The 19,538-nt window shown below is 41.4% G+C and overlaps 1 protein-coding gene across 1 annotated transcript in view; it reads left to right on the top strand.

Annotated features, from left to right (window-relative positions):
* LOC126480634 (myosin-I heavy chain) overlaps positions 1-19,538 on the top strand; it is an 804,636-nt gene that overhangs the window by 752,433 nt on the left and 32,665 nt on the right. Inside the window, exons 28-29 of the mRNA XM_050103881.1 lie at positions 421-557; positions 10,386-10,594. Coding sequence (XP_049959838.1) covers positions 421-557; positions 10,386-10,594 — 346 coding nt within the window. The remainder of the gene's footprint in view (positions 1-420; positions 558-10,385; positions 10,595-19,538) is intronic.

The following is a 19,538-nucleotide window of genomic DNA, read 5'->3' as shown; positions in this document are numbered from 1 at the left end:
TAGAATTTTGTGTGCTGTTGCCTCCTGTAAACTATTGTTATGTTTGTGCTGTGTTCCCCCTTATTCCTCGTCTTTGTGACCTCTTGAAGCTAGAACTTTCACTTCCTTTAGCTCAGAATACTGCTCTGACCTATTATATTTATCATTATTTTGAAATCCTTTGCATTTATTATACTTGACATTTTCTACACCCTTAGAATAGGAAATGAGAGTGCTGCATGCTAAAAGTGTAACCATTAAATTTAAAAGCTCATTATGTGTAAACTGTTTTTAAAATTAAATGTAATTTTTTTATTTCAGAATTTTATCTTAATTATAAAACCATCCAATGTGTATCTTCATTGTTGTATTTGGTACTGTTAATTTTTCAATAATATTACATTATAGTACAGTAAAACATCAATAACCTTTGTATTGCAGGTGAAACCAATAACTAATGAAGATCGTATTAGACTCTATCAGAATTTAGTCAACTGCCGGCGAAACCTCATAGACAGTGAGATATTAAGGAAGCCCCAAGATACTGGAGGTAGTTTCCTTCGGAACACACTTAGAAGGTTTGTTTGTATACATTTTCCAATGAAAAATTTCTCTTTTTCAGGGTTCTGAAAGGATGTTTCACTCTGTTGTTGGGCTCTCAAAATGCTTTATCCTGTTAGTCAAAAATTATTTTCCATTACTGTCAATTAATGCATAGATCTGCGAAATATTATTTACACTGTGAAATAATTCTATCATCCAAAATATCTCTCATTTATTCTTCAGTCTCAGTTGGACATTTTTAATTATATGACATGTTTTCATCTCCCTGGATCACCTTCAGATCTGAAACAAAGTGAAACTAAATATGTACCATCTAATATTTTACAAGAAGCAGAAAAAAATTGCACAAGACTGTAGAATTTACCTAAGCAGTTGTGTCAGCAGTTTGTCTTGTCTGTGTAAGAACCTCATATCAAGGGACTGTTTTTTGCAATTTCAATCAGTGTTTCAAATTTTTATCTAGTGGAGGTAGGGTAGAGGGGAAGGGGAATGCTGGCCGGGGTGGCAGAGCGGTTCTAGGCACTACAGTCTGGAACCGCGCGACCACTACGGTCGCAGGTTCGAAACCTGCCTCGGGCATGGATGTGTGTGATGTCCTTAGGTTAGTTAGGTTTAAGTAGTTCTAAGTTCTAGGGGCTGATGACCTTAGAAGTTAAGTCCCATAGTGCTCAGAGCCATTTGAACCATTTTTTTTTTTTGGGGGGGGGGGGGGGGGAGGAGAATGGGGAATGGGGAATATGGAGGGACAGTGAGTAGAAGAGGCAAAGGAAGCAGGGAGTGGGAGTGGTGGGGATGTCTTGAATTTAACAAAAGAAGGTCTTATGCTAAAATTATAAAAAATACAATAATGTAGAAATTGCCAGTCAGATATAAATAGTTTAGAACAGTAGTTGTGTAAACTATAAACAGCACAAACTAGTAACATTATAGAATCGACTGAAGGGGGCTGAGAACACAAGACACACTATCCTCATTCCTTCACAACCTCAAGACCTTTTCTCCCATCCACTTCAGCTGGTCCTTCTCAACCCAGTGTGCCATCTTTCTGGACGTTGACCACTTTTTCTTTGAGAATCCTATCCACACCTCTGTGCACATTAAACTCACCAACCACCAGTAGTACATCCATTTTGACAGCTGCCATCCCTTCCCCACCAAAACAACCTTCCCATATAGCGTGACCACACAGGGACAGCATATCTGCAGTGACAAGAATTCCCTTGCCCAATATGCTGACAGTCTAACACAAAGGCCTTCACATTCAGGCACTGTCCCCAAGATCTAGTCCACAAACAGATTTTCCATGCCATATAACCACACACTGCCAGTCCTCCCACCACCTCCAACAACCAGCTAAGAAGGAGCACCCCCTTTGTCACCCAATACTACTGTGGCTGGAACAACTGAACCACATTCTTTGTCATGGCTTTGATTGTCTATCATCGTGTCCTGGAATGAGGGACATCCTACCCAAGATCCTCCCCAATGCTCCTAAAGTGGTGTTCTGTCACCCACCTGACCTCCACTACATCCTAGTCCATCCTTATGCCACTTCTGATCTCAACCCCTTCCCACAGGGATCATATCCCTGTGGAAGACCAAGGTGTGAGATCTGACCAATACACCCACTCAGCACTTCCTATTCCAGTCCTGTCACAGGCTTATCCTACTCCATCTACATCTACATCTACATTTATACTCCGCAAGCCACCCAACGGTGTGTAGCGGAGGGCACTTTACGTGCCACTGTCATTACCTCCCTTTCCTGTTCCAGTCGTGTATGGTTCGCGGGAAGAACGACTGTCTGAAAGCCTCCATGCGCGCTCGAATCTCTCTAATTTTACATTAGTGATCTCCTCGGGAGGTATAAGTAGGGGGAAGCAATATATTCGATACCTCACCCAGAAACGCACCCTCTCGAAACCTGGCGAGCAAGCTACACCGCAATGCAGAGCGCCTCTCTTGCAGAGTCTGCCACTTGAGTTTGTTAAACATCTCCGTAACGCTATCACGGTTACCAAATAACCCTGTGACGAAACGCGCCGCTCTTCTTTGGATCTTCTCTATTTCCTCCGTCAACCCGATCTGGTACGGATCCCATACTGATGAGCAATACTCAAGTATAGATCGAACGAGTGTTTTGTAAGCCACCTCCTTTGTTGATGGACCACATTTTCTAAGGACTCTCCCAATGAATCTCAATCTGGTACCCGCCTTACCAACAATTAATTTTATATGATCATTCCACTTCAAATCGTTCCGCACGCATACTCCCAGATATTATACAGAAGTAACTGCTACCAGTGTTTGTTCTGCTATCATATAATCATACAATAAAGGATCCTTCTTTCTATGTATTCGCAATACATTACATTTGTCTATGTTAAGGGTCAGTTGCCACTCCCTGCACCAAGTGCCTATCTGCTGCAGATCTTCCTGCATTTCGCTACAATTTTCTAATGCTGCAACTTCTCTGTATACTACTGCATCATCCGCGAAAAGCCGCATGGAACTTCCGACACTATCTACTAGGTCATTTATATATATTGTGAAAAGCAATGGTCCCATAACACTCCCCTGTGGCATGCCAGAGGTTACTTTAACGTCTGGAGACGTCTCTCCATTGATAACAACATGCTGTGTTCTGTTTGCTAAAAACTCTTCAATCCAGCCACACAGCTGGTCTGATATTCCGTAGGCTCTTACTTTGTTTATCAGGCGACAGTGCGGAACTGTAGCGAACGCCTTCTGGAAGTCAAGAAAAATAGCATCTACCTGGGAGCCTGTATCTAATATTTTCTGGGTCTCATGAACAAATAAAGCGAGTTGGGTCTCACACGATCGCTGTTTCCGGAATCCATGTTGATTCCTACATAGTAGATTCTGGGTTTCCAAAAACAACATGATACTCGAGCAAAAAACATGTTCTAAAATTCTACAACAGATCGACGTCAGAGATATAGGTCTATAGTTTTGCGCATCTGCTCGACGACCCTTCTTGAAGACTGAGACTACCTGTGCTCTTTTCCAATCATTTGGAACCTTCCGTTCCTCTAGAGACTTGCGGTACACAGCTGTTAGAAGGGGGGCAAGTTCTTTCGCGTACTCTGTGTAGAATTGAATTGAATTGGTATCCCGTCAGGTCCAGTGGACTTTCCTCTGTTGAGTGATTCCAGTTGCTTTTCTATTCCTTGGACACTTATTTCGATGTCAGCCATTTTTTCGTTTGTGCGAGGATTTAGAGAAGGGACTGCAGTGCGGTCTTCCTCTGTGAAACAGCTTTGGAAAAAGGTGTTTAGTATTTCAGCTTTATGCGTGTCATCCTCTGTTTCAATGCCATCATCATCCCGGAGTGTCTGGATATCCTGTTTCGAGCCACTTACTGATTTAACATAAGACCAGAACTTCCTAGGATTTTCTGTCAAGTCGGTACATAGAATTTTACTTTCGAATTCACTGAACGCTTCACGCATAGCCCTCCTTACGCTAGCTTTGACATCGTTTAGCTTCTGTTTGTCTGAGAGGTTTTGGCTGCGTTTAAACTTGGAGTGAAGCTCTCTTTGCTTTCGCAGTAGTTTTCTAACTTTGTTGTTGTACCACGGTGGGTTTTTCCTGTCCCTCACAGTTTTACTCGGCACGTACCTATCTAAAACGCATTTTACGATTGCCTTGAACTTTTTCCATAAACACTCAACATTGTCAGTGTCAGAACAGAAATTTTCTTTTTGATCTGTTAGGTAGTCTGAAATCTGCCTTCTATTGCTCTTGCTAAACAGATAAACCTTCCTCCCTTTTTTTATATTCCTATTAACTTCCATATTCAGGGATGCTGCAATGGTCTTATGATCACTGATTCCCTGTTCTGCACATACAGAGTCGAAAAGTTCGAGTGTGTTTGTTATCAGTAGGTCCAAGATGTTATCTCCATGAGTCGGTTCTCTGTTTAATTGCTCGAGGTAATTTCCGGATAGTGCACTCAGTATAATGTCACTTGATGCTCTGTCCCTACCACCCGTCCTAAACATCTGAGTGTCCCAGCCTATATCTGGTAAATTGAAATCTCCACCTAAAACTATAACATGCTGAGAAAATTTATGTGAAATGTATTCCAAGTTTTCTCTCAGTTGTTCTGCCACTAATGCTGCTGAGTCGGGAGGTCGGTAAAAGGAGCCACTTATTAACCTAGCTCGGTTGTTGAGTGTAACCTCCACCCATAATAATTCACAGGAACTATCCACTTCTACTTCACTACAGGATAAACTACTACTAACAGTGACGAACACTCCACCACTGGTTGCATCCAATCTATCCTTTCTAAATACCGTCTGTACCTTTGTAAAAATTTCGGCAGAATTTATCTCTGGCTTCAGCCAGCTTTCTGTACCTATAACGATTTCAGCTTCGGTGCTTTCTATCAGCGCTTGAAGTTCCGGTACTTTACCAATGCAGCTTACAATTACAATACCGATTGCTGCTTGGTCCCCGCATGTCCTGACTTTGCCCCGCACCCTTTGAGGCTGTTGCCCTTTCTGTATTTGCCCGAGGCCATGTAACCTAAAAACTGCCCAGTCCATGCAACACAACCCCTGCTACCCGTGTAGCCGCTTGTTGCATGTAGTGGACTCCTGACCTATCCAGCGGAACCCGAAACCCCACCACCCTATGGCGCAAGTCGAGGTATCTGCAGCCCAGACAGTCGCAGAACCATCTCGGCCTCTGATTCAGACCCTCCCCTCGGCTCTGTACCAAAGGTCCGCAGTCAGTCCTGTCAACGATGCTGCAGATGGTGAGCTCTGCTTTTATCCTGCTAGCGAGACTGGCAGTCTTCACCAAATCAGATAGCCGCCGGAAGCCAGAGAGGATTTCCTCCAATCCATAGCGACACACATCATTGGTGCCGACATGAGCGACCACCTGCAGATGGGTGTACCCTGTACCCTTCATGGGATCCGGAAGGACGCTTTCCACATCTGGAATGACTCCCCCCGGTATGCACACGGAGTGCACATTGGTTTTCTTCCCCTCTCTTCCTGCCATATCCCTAAGGGGCCCCATTACGCACCTGACATTGGAGCTCCCAACTACCAGTAAGCCCACCCTCTGCGACTGCCTGGATCTTGCAGACTGAGGGGCAACCTCTGGAACAGGACAAGCAGCCATGTCAGGCCGAAGATCAGTATCAGCCTGAGACAGAGCCTGAAACCGGTTCGTCAGAAAAACTGGAGAGGCCTTCCGTTCAGCCCTCTGGAATGTCTTTCGCCCCCTGCCACACCTTGAGATGTCCTCCCACTCTACCACAGGTGAGGGATCAGCCTCAATGCGGGCAGTATCCCGGGCAACCACAGTCGTAGTCCGATCGGGGGATGCGTGGGACGAGCTGGCCGTCCCCGACAAACCCCCATCCGGACCCCCACAGTGATGCCCATTGGCAACAGCCTCAAGCTTTGTGACCGAAGCCAACACTGCCTGAAGCTGGGAGCGAAGGGATGCCAACTCATCCTGCATCCGAACACAGCAGTTGCAGTCCCTATCCATGCTAAAAACTGTTGTGCAAAGAACGTCTGAACTAATCTACAGAGAGCGCAAACAAATCGACACAAAATTTAAATGGTTATTAAAATACAAGATTGCCTAGTAAATGCAGTAATGCTGCTACTTGCACACTGCTGACACACTGCTCGGCGGCGGAAGGAGACTACGTGATTTTACACTATTCAGGTACTAAAACGCGATGCTACAACTCTCAAATACTATAATACGCCTGAACTTTATGGATTAAACAGTGCAAGTACCAAAAACACGAAAAGAAATTAAGAATTAAACTATGTAACAAATGAGTGAGCTAGGAGTATACGACTTGCTGCTGCAGCTGCTTATCCAATGGCGGCAGGGAGCACACTCTCAGAGGCAAGGCCACCTGTGAAAGCAGCCATGTCATATACCAGGCTCTGCTGCAATCATAGCACAACTTTTATGTAGGCATGACTACTAACCAGCTTAGACCAGGCTGAGCAGACATCACCAGTGTGGCCAAGAGTATTGAAGACCTCCCTTGGCACAACATGCAGCTGACCATAACATTAATTGCTGCTAAACAACCTGGGCCATCTGGATCTTCCCCTCCACCACCAGCTTTTCTGAACTGTGCAGATGGAAGTTGTTCTTACAATACTTTGTCCGCACCCAAAATTATCTTGACCTCAGACTATGATAGCCTACTATTCCCACATCCTCCATCCAACAGTTTCTGCCTCTTCTGTCGTATCACCTCCTACTAATTCCTGTCCGCTCATCCTCATTGTGCACTTCTCTCTGCCAACACACCCACCAGTCCTTTTTCCCATTCTCTGCTTCTCTCCTTTTCACTCGATTCTCCCCCCCCCCCCCCCCCTGCCCCCTCACTCTCCCACAGCCTTCTGACACTGTGCCTGGCAGCCTTCTAGTCCCTCCACACTCCACTCTTCTCTAAACCCACCCATACCCTGCTATCCTTCTCCCTTCCCTGTCCCTCTCCAGAGTGCTGCTTTCGTTCAACATGACATTTGTGTTCCAGCCATAGCAAGCAGAGCTAGTGGTCATGTGTGCTTGAGATGTGCTTGCTTGTGTGAATGTGTGTGTGTTCTTTTCTGAAAAAGGATTTGTCTTAAATCAAAATGTGAAAGTCTTTTTGTTATGGCTGTCTGCAACTCAATTCATCAGCTCTACGGTGTAGCAATTTATCCTTTTCATAATATTGTTTGTACACATTTTGCTTTTTATCTAGGAATAAATACTTTTGACAAAATTATTTAATTGGATAGATAAAAAATGTACTCGCCAAGCGAATCAGTCTTTCCTTCTCATCCCGTGCAGTAAGTCTTCCCTGACCCATGGTTCTAGGTGACTTTCCCAAAATCTACCCCTTTTCCTAGACCTCTTCAGTTCTTTTCCTTCACCATTCTTCGTTTCCCTTCAACCTTTCTGCCTGAAGAAGGAGCCACTAGCTCTCAAAGCCTGCTAATCACAACAGTCTTTTATGTTGTGTTCATCCACCCCTTGGTGAGTAGATTTTTTATCCATCCAATTAAGTAATAAATACTTTTGGGATGAGATGCATCTATCACTGCTGTTTTTGGGTATAGGAATGCAAAAGTGGTGAAATATAAGCATCTGAAACACAAGGAGTGAATTCGATGACATGTGGTGCTTATGTATGGCATATGGTATATGAAAATTATACTTACAGGGTAAAGCCTGCCTGGTGAGCTTAGAGGTACAGTGGAGGTGTGACAAGTAAACAATACCAAAAGCAAGTTATATGATTGTCAGATTCGTAGTTTGTGGTTGCTAGGCTGTTTGGTGACTGCCCTAGTGACATTTAACCTCCCAGAATTAATAGTGGTGATACTAAGGCATGGCATATAAAGCATAACTGTAAATAGTTGGAGTAATTTTAGCCAAATATTATTTTACTCAGTGTTAAATCCTGAGCTTTCTGGTGTTGTGGCTCATGACATCATGCCACAGTTACACGTAGTGCTGCCACTAGGTGTCATATTGAGTGAGTCGTCTTTAGAGAGGTAGTGGCCAACACCCCTACTGTATGGCAGCCATGTTTCTGCTTAACTGCAGTGGCACATACAAATGAACACTAGCTGATAACAAACTTCACTGTTACACCTCTGACACTGAGGCAAAAACGTGAGGGAATTGTGGAAAATACACTAGTAAACATGTTTTGAATTGTATGCATATTGGACCAATTATACGCGTGTGTAATACTGTTTAGTCTAAAAGTATATGGAGATCAATACAGTGAATGTAAAATATATTTATGCAGCTACATATTTCTGCTTTGAAGCATGTTCAGGTGTCAAATCACTGAACTAACAAGAACATAGACTACAAATTTAGGTGCTTTAAGATTTGTTTTCTATGTCAAGTGCAAGAAGTTTAACATGAAACACACATTATGCCAGATAAGATAAAATCCCACAATAAATATTAAAGTCTTATTTTAGACAGTAAACCTACATGTGTGCTATGTCATGAGACTACAAACTTGGTAGTCTAAAGTATTATCAATCTGATTTATTCAGCAAAATATCTTCAAATGGATGCTTATTTACAGTAAACTGTGCTACAACAACTATCTCAACTTCACAATTTTAGTCATGTAGTGAACTGTAGTACACAAAAATTCTAAAGGCGGGACTGAATCTGCAGGAAGATTAGCTGGTCAACTGCAAATGCATTTTTTTCCTGGATATTCAGTATCTCATCTATTTACTGCTAATGACACTAATTTGTTCTTTCTCAATTCAGCAGTGGAACGAGCTTACAATATGAACCAGTATTATCGATGAAACTTCCTTGCAGGTTAATCTGCAAGGAAATTTCATTCCAGTGCTCACTCCACTGCTGAGTGAAAATTTATTCTGGATTATTTTTGATATACATAAGTCATTTCACATGTCTCTCTCAAATTTTAATTTGTTTCATCTAACCCGTAATTGAAAATAATATGATGTTATTTTCAATAGAAAATTATAGTTCAGTATTTGTTTATTATAATTTCTACTTGAGAGAAAATATTGAGTTTTTCAATAAAAGTTAAAAAAAAGAAAAGATATTTTCCATGTAGGAGATCTGAACGTGAGACTCTCTGATTACCAGACTGCAGTGCTACTCGTTCAGCTACAAGCATGAGTTTGACTTGAGTGAACTGTTTTGTACATAACAGAGCTAGAAATCATCTCCTTTTTAGAGGTAACTTTTTCAATTTTTACTTCTTTAAAATGGTGTGGCACTGCTTTAGGAAACTGATTACCAATAAATATACATAAAGAAAATTGCTTATGGTCAATCCATAAGGTTCCTTTGTCAGGTGAAAGCTCATTACACGCTCATAAGCACAAAATCTATACAGGCTGCTGTCTGACTGGAGTGCAAACACATACAGCGTGCGTAATGGATCTGTTCGTAACTCGAATACATTGCAGTGATTTTCAAAAGTCTGGAAAAGAATGACTAACCTGACATATACTGGCAGACCTAGGTACTGGGTGGTGTGATGGCACATACCTCAACACCAGAAAGCTCATAATTTAATGTCAAGTGTATTTTTCTTTGGGGGAAGGGGGGGGGGGGGGGGTAGGGGGAGATACAGTGGGACTAGGATGCCCTGACAGTACTAGGGATACAGTAATAATTGGAGGGTAGGGTAGGGGGATGACAGAGGGTGAGGAGGGAAGGGAGCAACGTGGAAGCATAACTCTGGATTCATGAAGGAATTTCAATCAAACATAGAACACAAATGGCTTATTATCTAGAAGTAAACTGTGGGGGCTGAGGGGTTAAGACACACCTATTTATGGGAATGGTTGTGAGAAAGTGGTAATATGTAAACAGCTTCTGGAAACACATTTGGGGAGAGGATGGGGTGGGGAGGGGGTTATTAGCCTTTTAGCCATCAATACATTCTTGTGAAGCGATGTTAAAAAAGTAAATAAATAGAATATGACAAACACCAAGATGTGTTGGAACATTTCTTTTATAAACCATGATTTTAAATTTACACAGAACAGTGCACTTACGGCAAATGAAAACTATGGGTGTAATACAAATACTAGTGAAACAGATAGCTGGTGTAATTATGGTATTATCTATATTTAATGGCAAGCCATGTGTGTATATAATATTTCTCACAAATATTTTACCTTTACTTGAGTTCCTGGTTGATTAGTGCAGCTAAGTAATGAGTATTAATATGTTATTATGAAAACATTTCCCATTGTGGCATATGTTGAGTGTAATTGATTTTAGCTTGATTTTGTTAATTTGAATTCCATTTGTCTCAACAGGTTAAGTAAACATCGTCTTGAAAAATTACGACAGGAACATGGTTCAACTGCAGAACATGGAGAAACCTACAAAGGTTTTCCTTATGCATATTGGGCATTTAGTCGTCAGCCCATACCTCAGAGCCTGAGCAAGATGCCTGAATCTGAAGAGACAGTAGCAATCCAGATATTTAATCTTATATTAGCCTATGCAGGGCTAAGTCAGAATGGTAAAGATAGTTTTCATACATGTATTAATAAATACAACTGTAAAATGTATGAAACCACACATTTTATTTTTAACGCACATATTACATAGTGTGCACCATACAAACAATAAATTAAACATATTATTGAACATTTTGCTGGGTTATAAACTATGATGAAATAATGGAAATACCTGGAGGGAACAATATGTAAAATAAGGGGAAGGCAATCAGTCACCAATATCAGACTTTTGTGCGTTGTGTAGACATTCATAACAGAAGACTATGTTCCGAACTGTGACCCTTTTTTAAGTAGAAAGTACACACATTTACACACTAAACCACACTGACCCCCAAATGCACACTAACGTGGCCATAGTGACACTGATTATCGATTATCAATTATTAAGAGCAGTTGCTAGGGTTGATGGATGTGGGGATGAGGTAGGGAAGGACACACAAGGCAAGAAGGAGGTAATGGAGTAGTGTGAGACAGGAGGAGGAAAAACAGATAACTAAGCTGCTGCACAACAAAACGAAAGGAATGCTGTGGGGATAGAACATATAAGAGATATAGAAAGGGGGGGGGGCAAAAGAGAGGAAGGTGGAGATGGAGAGGGAGAAGGGGAGGGGGAGATGTGGAAAGGGGGAAGGGGAGAAGAGAGATAGATAGAAAATACTTGCATTGGTGAGTGGAGGATGGAAAACTGGTGGGAGAAGGCAGTACATGATATGATTGATTGATTGATTGATTTTGTTATTGGTCCATTTTATCATGCATCATAAATTGTACAACGGATGGGGAAGGAATAGCACGGACAATGACAGAAGAGATAAGAAAAAAGGGAAAGTGAGATCAGTGGGAAACAGATTAGTCGAAGCTTAGGCCAGGGGGATTGTGAGAATCCAGGATATGGAGTGAGAATCCCCATCTGTGTAGTTCAGAGAAACTTGTGCTGGAAGAGAGTATCCAAATGTCACATGCAGCTCTTAAAGTCATTTGTGTTATGATGTGCAGTATGTTCGGCCACTGGATGGTCAAGTTTGTGACTGATCATAGTTTTGTAGTGGCAGTTCATGCTAGTGGACAGTTGGTTACCTGTCACGCCCTCATAGAATGCTACACAGTAATTGCAGCATAGCTTGTGTATAACATGGCTTCTTTCACACCTGACTTTACCTTGTATAGGGTAGGACAAACTTGTGACTGGACTGCAGTCCATGATATGGCACATCTCTTGCACCTGGGTTGTCTACAAGGGAATAACCCATAACATGCTGGTTTGGGTGCAGGATAGAACAGGGATGATCAAGGTTGGTCTGTAGGATGGATGGGCAGTGGAACTCTACTTTGGGTGATGTGAGTGGGATTTTGGGTAGGATACCCCTCATCTCGGCACACCGAGAGTTAGACGAAGCTCAGGTGAAGGATGTGTTGGACATTTGCAAGGCCAGGGTGATACTGGGTGATTAGAAGAGTGCTGTTCAGTGGTTGATTAGCAGGTTTACTAGTCTCAGAGAAGGGAACGATACGGGGTATTTGTTTATGGGTGAGCAGGATGGGTTATTGTCTGTCATTAAGGGCCTGGTATGGTTATTGTTATATTTCGACAATTCCTGCTTTCGACTACAGATGCGGCATCTGTGCTTGGCGAAGCTTAAGGCATAGGCTTTTTGACATGGAACAAGTGACAGCTGTCAAACTGGAGGTACTGTTGGTGATTGGTGCTCTTGATATGAGCAAACATATTTATGGAGCCGTCTGAATAGCCTGTAAATACACCTGTTCATATCAAGTGCACCAACCATCAACAGTACCTCCACTCTAAAGCTGTCATCCATTCCTGGTCATTGTGTGTCCATTGCATCTGCAGTGGAGAACAGGAATTGTCAAAATATACCAGTAATACTACCAGAGCCTTTATACAGACAATGTCTTATCCAACTCATCCATAAATAGACCTACCAAGCCATGTCTTCCTCTGACATTGTGTGTGAAAGCAGCCATGTTATATATCAACTGTACTGTGGTTAACTACCTGTTGGGTTCTGTCTCAGGTTCTTCAGCCAGTGCTGGTGGTGGACTGGAGCCAAGCTCACAACTGCAGATTATATGTACCTGGCACGCCAATGTCAGAGGGCTTCTCAGTGATCATTTCCAGTGTAGTTCTCCTCTTGCTGTTGTTCGCTGCAGCACGGGAATCCAGGATCCACTTACCTTGAGACTTTCTTCTTTCTTGTTGAACAAGTGGGTGTGATAACTCTTCTCTACAGCCAGAATGTCCATGTCGGTGAATTTTACTATGTGGTCGGCCTCACACAGCGTGTGCTCTGCCACGGCTGATTTCTCCACCTGCCCCAACCTGCAATGTTGCTTATGTTCTGTGATCCTGGTGTTGATTGATCGTCCGGTCATTCCAACACAACTTTCCTGCATGTACGTGGTATGTGGTATATTTCCCACATTGCAAGTGGGTCTCTTTTTTCCTTTGCAATCTGATACACTCGTTGATCTTCGTTGTCAGTTTGTAAATAGTCTTTGTGCAATATATGGCTCATTCTGTCCATCATTCTGGGAATGTATGGCAGAAATGCCATACCCAATATTTATTTTTCTGGTGTGTCACTTTGCCGAGTGTTTGATTGTGTTATACTTCTAATATAACTGGTGGAATACCTGTTGCTCCTCAGAACGCTTTCCAAGTGTCGTATTTCACACCTAAAGTGCTGCAGCTCACATATTCATCTTACTCATGTTAAGATCATATTAATCATGCCTCTTTTCTGGCTCGGGTGGTGATTTGACAGTTTGTGCAGCTATTGGTCCATGTGTGTCAGTTTTTGATACACACTGTGTCCCAGGTTTTCACCATCCCTTGTGACCATCACATCTAGAAATGTTAGTTGTTTGACCTTTTCTACTTCCAAGATCAATTTTATGTTGACATGGAGGCTGTTCAAGTGTCTTAGCAAGTCACCGAGCTGCTTCTCACCATGGCTCCACATAACACAGATATCATCGGCATATCTATACCACACATTAGGTTTACAAGGTGTCAAGTCCAATGCCTGTGCTTCAGAATGTTCCATGAAGAAGTTGGCTACCACTGGACTAAGAGACTACCCATGGCAACACCGTCCAGCTGTTCATAGAAGCTACCCTTCCATGTGAAATAGCTCATGGTGAGTCATGCATGAGAGAGCTTGGTTATATCTTGCAGGAAAATGGAACTGATGTGCTCTAGAGATTTTCAGCACTCCTGGCTCACTGATGTATAAACTGGCAAAACTCTTGGTCTCTCTGCTCCAGCTGCACGTGGGAAGGACTGACACGTATCTAAAGCATTCAGTACATTTCACTGAGAAGCGAAGAAAGTAAAAATTGCACCAAATGACATCCTGGTCAGCTTTGATGTTGTTTCTTTGTTTAGCAAAGTGCCACTCAGTGACTCTCTGGCGAAATGGACTGATGTTCTCCAGAGATTGTTAGCACTCCTGGCTCGCCGACATATAAACTACCGAAACACTTGGTCCAGCCACGTGTGGGGAAGACTGACATGCACCTAAAGGACTCAGAACATTTCAATGAGAAGCTGAAAAAACTAAAACTTGCACCAAACAACATCCTGGTCAGCTTTGATGTTGTTTCTTTGTCTACTAAAATGCTACTCAGTGACTCTCTAGAGCACATCGGGTACAATTTCCAGAAGACATCACCAAGCTCTTTCTCACAAGTCTCACCACAAGCTAATTCACTTCGAATGGCAACTTCTACGAACAGCTGGAAGGCATTCTCTTAGCCCAGTAGTGGCCAACTTCTTCATGGAACATTTTGAAGCACAGGCACTGGACTTGGCACCTTGTAAACCTAAAGTGTGGTACAGATATGTCGATGATATCTGTGTTGTGTGGAGCCATGGTGAGGAACAGCTCGGTGACTTGCTAAGACACTTGAACAGCCTCCATGCCAACATAAAATTGACAATTGAAGTAGAAAAGGTCAAAAAACTACCATTTCTAGATGTAATGGTCAAACCGGATGGTGAAAACCTGGGACACAATGTCTATCGATAACTGACACACATGGTCCGATACCCACACAGACTGTTAAATCACCGTCTGAGCCAGAAAAGAGGCATGATTAATGTGGTTGTAACATGAGCAAGGTCAATAAGTGAGTCACAGCACCACAATTGTGAAATACAATGCCTGGAAAGTGTTCTGAAGAGCAATGGGTATTCCACCAGTTATATTAGAATTATAACAGAGTCAAACAGTCAGTGAAGTGCAACATCAGAAAAAGAAATGTAGGGTACAGCCTTTCTGCCATACATTCCCAGAGTGATGGACAGAATCAGCCATATATTGCACAAAGAGAGAGTAAAGACTATTTACAAACTGACAAAGAAGATCAAAGAGTGTCTCAGATTGCAAAGGAGAAAAGGTACGCACTTGCAAATGTTGGAAATACACCACGTACCATGCACATCCAGAAAAGTTATGTTGGAATGAGTAGATGATCTATCAACACCAGGATCACAGAACATAAGCAACATTGCAGGTTGGGGCAGGTGGAAAAATAGGCCGTGGCAGAGCACACGCTGTGTGAGACCAACCACATAGTATAATTTGCCAACACAGACGTTCTGTCTGTAGAGAAGATCTAACACACCCACTTGTTCAGAGAAGCTATAGAAGTACACAAACATGAGGATAGCTTCAACAAGAGAGAAGAAAGCCTTGAGATAAACTGATCCTGGATTTCTGTGCTGTAGAAAACAATTATTGCAGGTAGAAAGAGGAGAACTACACTGGAAATGACCATGGAAAAGTCCTTGGGAAGTGGTGCACCAAGTACATATAATCTGCAGCCATGAGGTTGGCTACAGTCCACCACCCTCAATGGAGGGTAAAGATTTGACAATGCCAGTGACTTGTGCTAACAAAATGTCAGAATAATCATCAGACAAGCATCGGCCGAAGAACCTGAGACAGAAGCCAACAGGCAGTTTGTCAACAAGTGCCCATGAAAGTGTTAACAGTTCTGTATACTGTTATTATTGAGCAGCATTCTATGTGGGCATAATAGGTAACCAACTGTCTACTTTCATGAACAGCCACTGCCAAACTGTGGCCACATACCACAACACAGATGACTTCAAAGCTACTTCACTAAGCATGCTATCTGCATATTCCCTTCCAGCAAAAGTATCTCTGGACTATGCATGTGGGAATTCTCTCTACAGCACATAGTGCATTCTCACAATCTCCTGGCATAAAACTCTGCTAAGCTTGTCTTTTATGTTTGGTGCTCTGCAGCCTGTAGAAATTGTAAATATGTCATAGCAGTAATTAACTGTTCGACAGAAGCTGCTTGTTGGTAGTATTTTATTTTACTCAACTAAAAAATTCTTATACTGGTTATATGTGTTTGTATGTATAATTTATGGATTCATATCACTACATGAATATTGCAAAATATTGTCATTGGTACATGCTAGAGAACATGAAGATACCATTGACAATGGGCAATGTCCGAAACCATTTCAGTAAAATAAAATGCTACCAACAAGCAGGTTGTGTTGAACAATTAATTACTATTGTAACATAATTTCTCTGCTAAGCTGTTTCCCACTGCATCATCTTATCTCTTCCCGTTCCTTATCTATGGTCATACACACCGCTTCGTCTCTCTTCCCTCCCTGTCTTCCTCTCTGTTTCCACCTTCCTTTCTTTTTCCCTCTCCCTTTTTCTATATCTCTTATATTCTCTACCCCCTCAGAACTCCTTCCGTCCTTTTGTACAACTGCTGAGTCATCTGTCTTTCCCATTCCTGCCTCACAATACACTGCCCCCCCCCATCCCCCCTCCTTGCCTCGTGTGTCCTTTGTACACCTTCGCTTCATCTGTTAGTCCAGGCAACAATAATCAATAATCAGTATTGTCATGGCTGCAGTAGCATGTGTTTGGTTGTCTCTGTTTGTGAATGTGTGTTCTTTCTACTAGAAAAAGACCAAGAGCTACAAAACCAGTGAACACGGTTGTCTGTTACGTGTGTCTATGCACAACGCGTCAGCCTGCTCTAATCAAGCAGTTGCCTGTTGCCTTCCCTTTATTTACATATGATAAAAACTGTTATGGTTTGAAACTTCTGTCTTGTTTGCTTGATGAGGGCACTGGCACACTGGACAAAAATATTTATGTTAAACATTTATCATTTATTTCTGTCTCAGCTGTACATTAATTTTTGTGATGACTAGTTTCAATCAGTATTTAATCATTTTCAGATCTAAATATTAAAATGATGTAAAGAACAAAATACCTATTTGCCATTGCTTTGCAATAGGTAGATAATTATTACAGATAAGTATCGCATTTTTCTAGGTAGTTGTGTAATTAACCTGTCACTTCCATACAGAACTACACATCTAAATACTGTTGTTTGCAACAGTGGACTGCAGTAACTGAGGGGGGGATGTGGGATAGGGAGAGAATGCAGGGAAAAGGAATGGGATGGATGACATGGAAAAGAAATGGTATGCATGACATAAGTGTAATGGATTTACATTCAGTAACAATTATGTTACTATGTAAACTACAGGCTGCTACCCACAATACAGAGAAGACATTGAGTTGCAAATAAGCACAATGAAAAGACTGCTAAACATTTAAGCTTTTGGTCAAAATGCCTTTTTCCGAAGTAGAAAACAGACACACACATTCACACAAGCACAACTGACACGCATATGACCTCTGTCTCTGGCCAATATGTTTCTTACGTCAAAAGAATGCTTTTTTGCCAAAAGCAGTTTTTTCATTGCACCTGTCTGTAACTCTGTGTCTCCACTATATAGTGAATGGTAGTCTATCCTTTTCATAACATTGTCATCACTCCATCCAAAACTTTCCAGTGTTTGATATTAGTATGTAATTTGTGTAAGAGAGATAGACTTACAGTAAATTTATAAAATGGAGAAGTTATGTAAATGCAATTAATGCTACAATATTAAAAGTGTAAACAACGGAAGTGCAAAATTTAAAACTTATCAAACAGTAAAATTGTATAAGTGAAATTATATGAAGTAACAAAAATTACAGAAAACAGCAATCATATTTTGAGTTAATTACATTCGCTTCTGCTCAGTGGTGTACAGCAAACAGGTTTTGTGATGTTTTGGAAGCCAGTCTGTTTCTGGATGGTTGCTAGGATTGAGCATGAGCAGACACACCACCAATATCTTCTCTCAATAAGTGAGGCTTTTGTTGATAAAGGGACTGGGTCAAGGTAGAGGGCTGAAAGAAGCCTTCAAAGTCTGACTGAGAGAAGACAGCAGTGATGTGTTGGCTCATGCTCCATTCTAGTTGCAGGCCAGCATTAAGACTGGCTTCCATGCACACTGAAAAACCTGCTTGCTGAGCAGTGCCAGCATGAGGATGTAAATGGAATCAACTATATATGTCACATGCTGCTTTCTGCAATTTTAGTCACTTCACATAACTCCACTTCTATAATTTTACTGTTTTATATATTTTACAATTTTATACTTTATTGATTTACACTTTTCATATATCAACTTGATTTCCATCTTTTATAATTTCATTGTAAGCCTATCTCTTATATAAATCTGTTACACAGATGTCATCCACTTCTACTACTTACTGTGTTCTCTTCCCTAGCCTACGCCACATTGTCACATTCTTTCCCCACTCCTCACTCTTCACCCCTACCCACTCTCATTATGTATTTAAACTATTTTTCACAGTTGCAAACCAGTAGTGTTCTACATAGTTAAAAGGAAAAATTATCAGTGATACTTTTCTCTTTATTAGAAAGTAGGTATTTAGTTTTATTCATAGATTTGAAGATAGTAAAATACTTATCAGAACCAGTCACCCTAAAAAAGCATGCAACTGGGCTGGTGAAATAAAGGAAGGTTGTTGAATTTCTACGTTTACATCTACATACATGCTCTGCAAGTCACTGTACGGTGTATGGTGTAGGGAACCGTGTAGCACTACATTTCCCTCCTGTTCCATTCACAAATGGAACGAGGGAAAAACAAATGCCTGTATGCCTCTGTACAAGCCCTAATATCTCTTATCTTATATTTTTGGTTCTTAGGCAAAGTGTATGTTGGCAGCAGCAGAATTGTTTTGCAGTCAGCCTCATTGCTGGTTCTGTAAATTTTCTCAACAGTGCATCGTCAAAAGAATATCATCTTCTATCCAGGGATTTCCATTTGAATTCACGAAGCATCTCCGCAGTACTTGCATGCTGGATACAAATCTAGCAGCACGCCATTGAATTGTTTCAATGTCTTCCTCTAATCTGACCTGGTCGGAATCCCACACCCTCGAGCAGTAATCAAGATTGTGTTCTGTATGCTGTCTCCTTATAGGTGAACTAAACTTTCCTAAAATTCTCCCAAACACTGAAGCCAACCATTCACGTTCCATACTGTCATCCTTATATGCTCATTCCATTTTATATCTCCCATGACAGATATGTTAGCATTAGTGTAATGATACACGTATGTGCTTCCACAGTGACTGATATTTTTTCTTATTTCTCACATTTATGAACCAAATTGTTACCATTTCATGTGTTTGATGTAGTTAGTTCATTAGTTAATTAGTTCTATGGGTAATTTGTATGATTTATTGCAGAGGAATGGAGTGAGTCATCTTACATTCATGTGTGAGTACAGCTACAAGCTGACCATTTACAACTTGGATCATTGGATAGATGATCAAAAAATTTTTTGCTTCTTTGTGCACGCCTTTTTGTGCCAAAGTCAACCTTAATACATCACTATTCCTTTTGAACTGTATTGGGTTATGGGGAAATGTACCACATAAACAATATTTCAAAAAAAAAAAAAAAAAAAAAAAAAAAAAAAAAAAAAAAAAAAAAAATTTCACTCAAGAAAATTATAAAATTAAGAGCCAGAATTTCTGGTCATAACTT

This window comes from Schistocerca serialis, chromosome 1 (assembly GCF_023864345.2).
Source record: "Schistocerca serialis cubense isolate TAMUIC-IGC-003099 chromosome 1, iqSchSeri2.2, whole genome shotgun sequence".
Classification (NCBI taxonomy): Eukaryota; Metazoa; Arthropoda; class Insecta; order Orthoptera; family Acrididae; genus Schistocerca; species Schistocerca serialis.
Note: the sequence above shows the minus strand (reverse complement) of the source record. Positions and strands in the feature narration are given on the sequence as shown.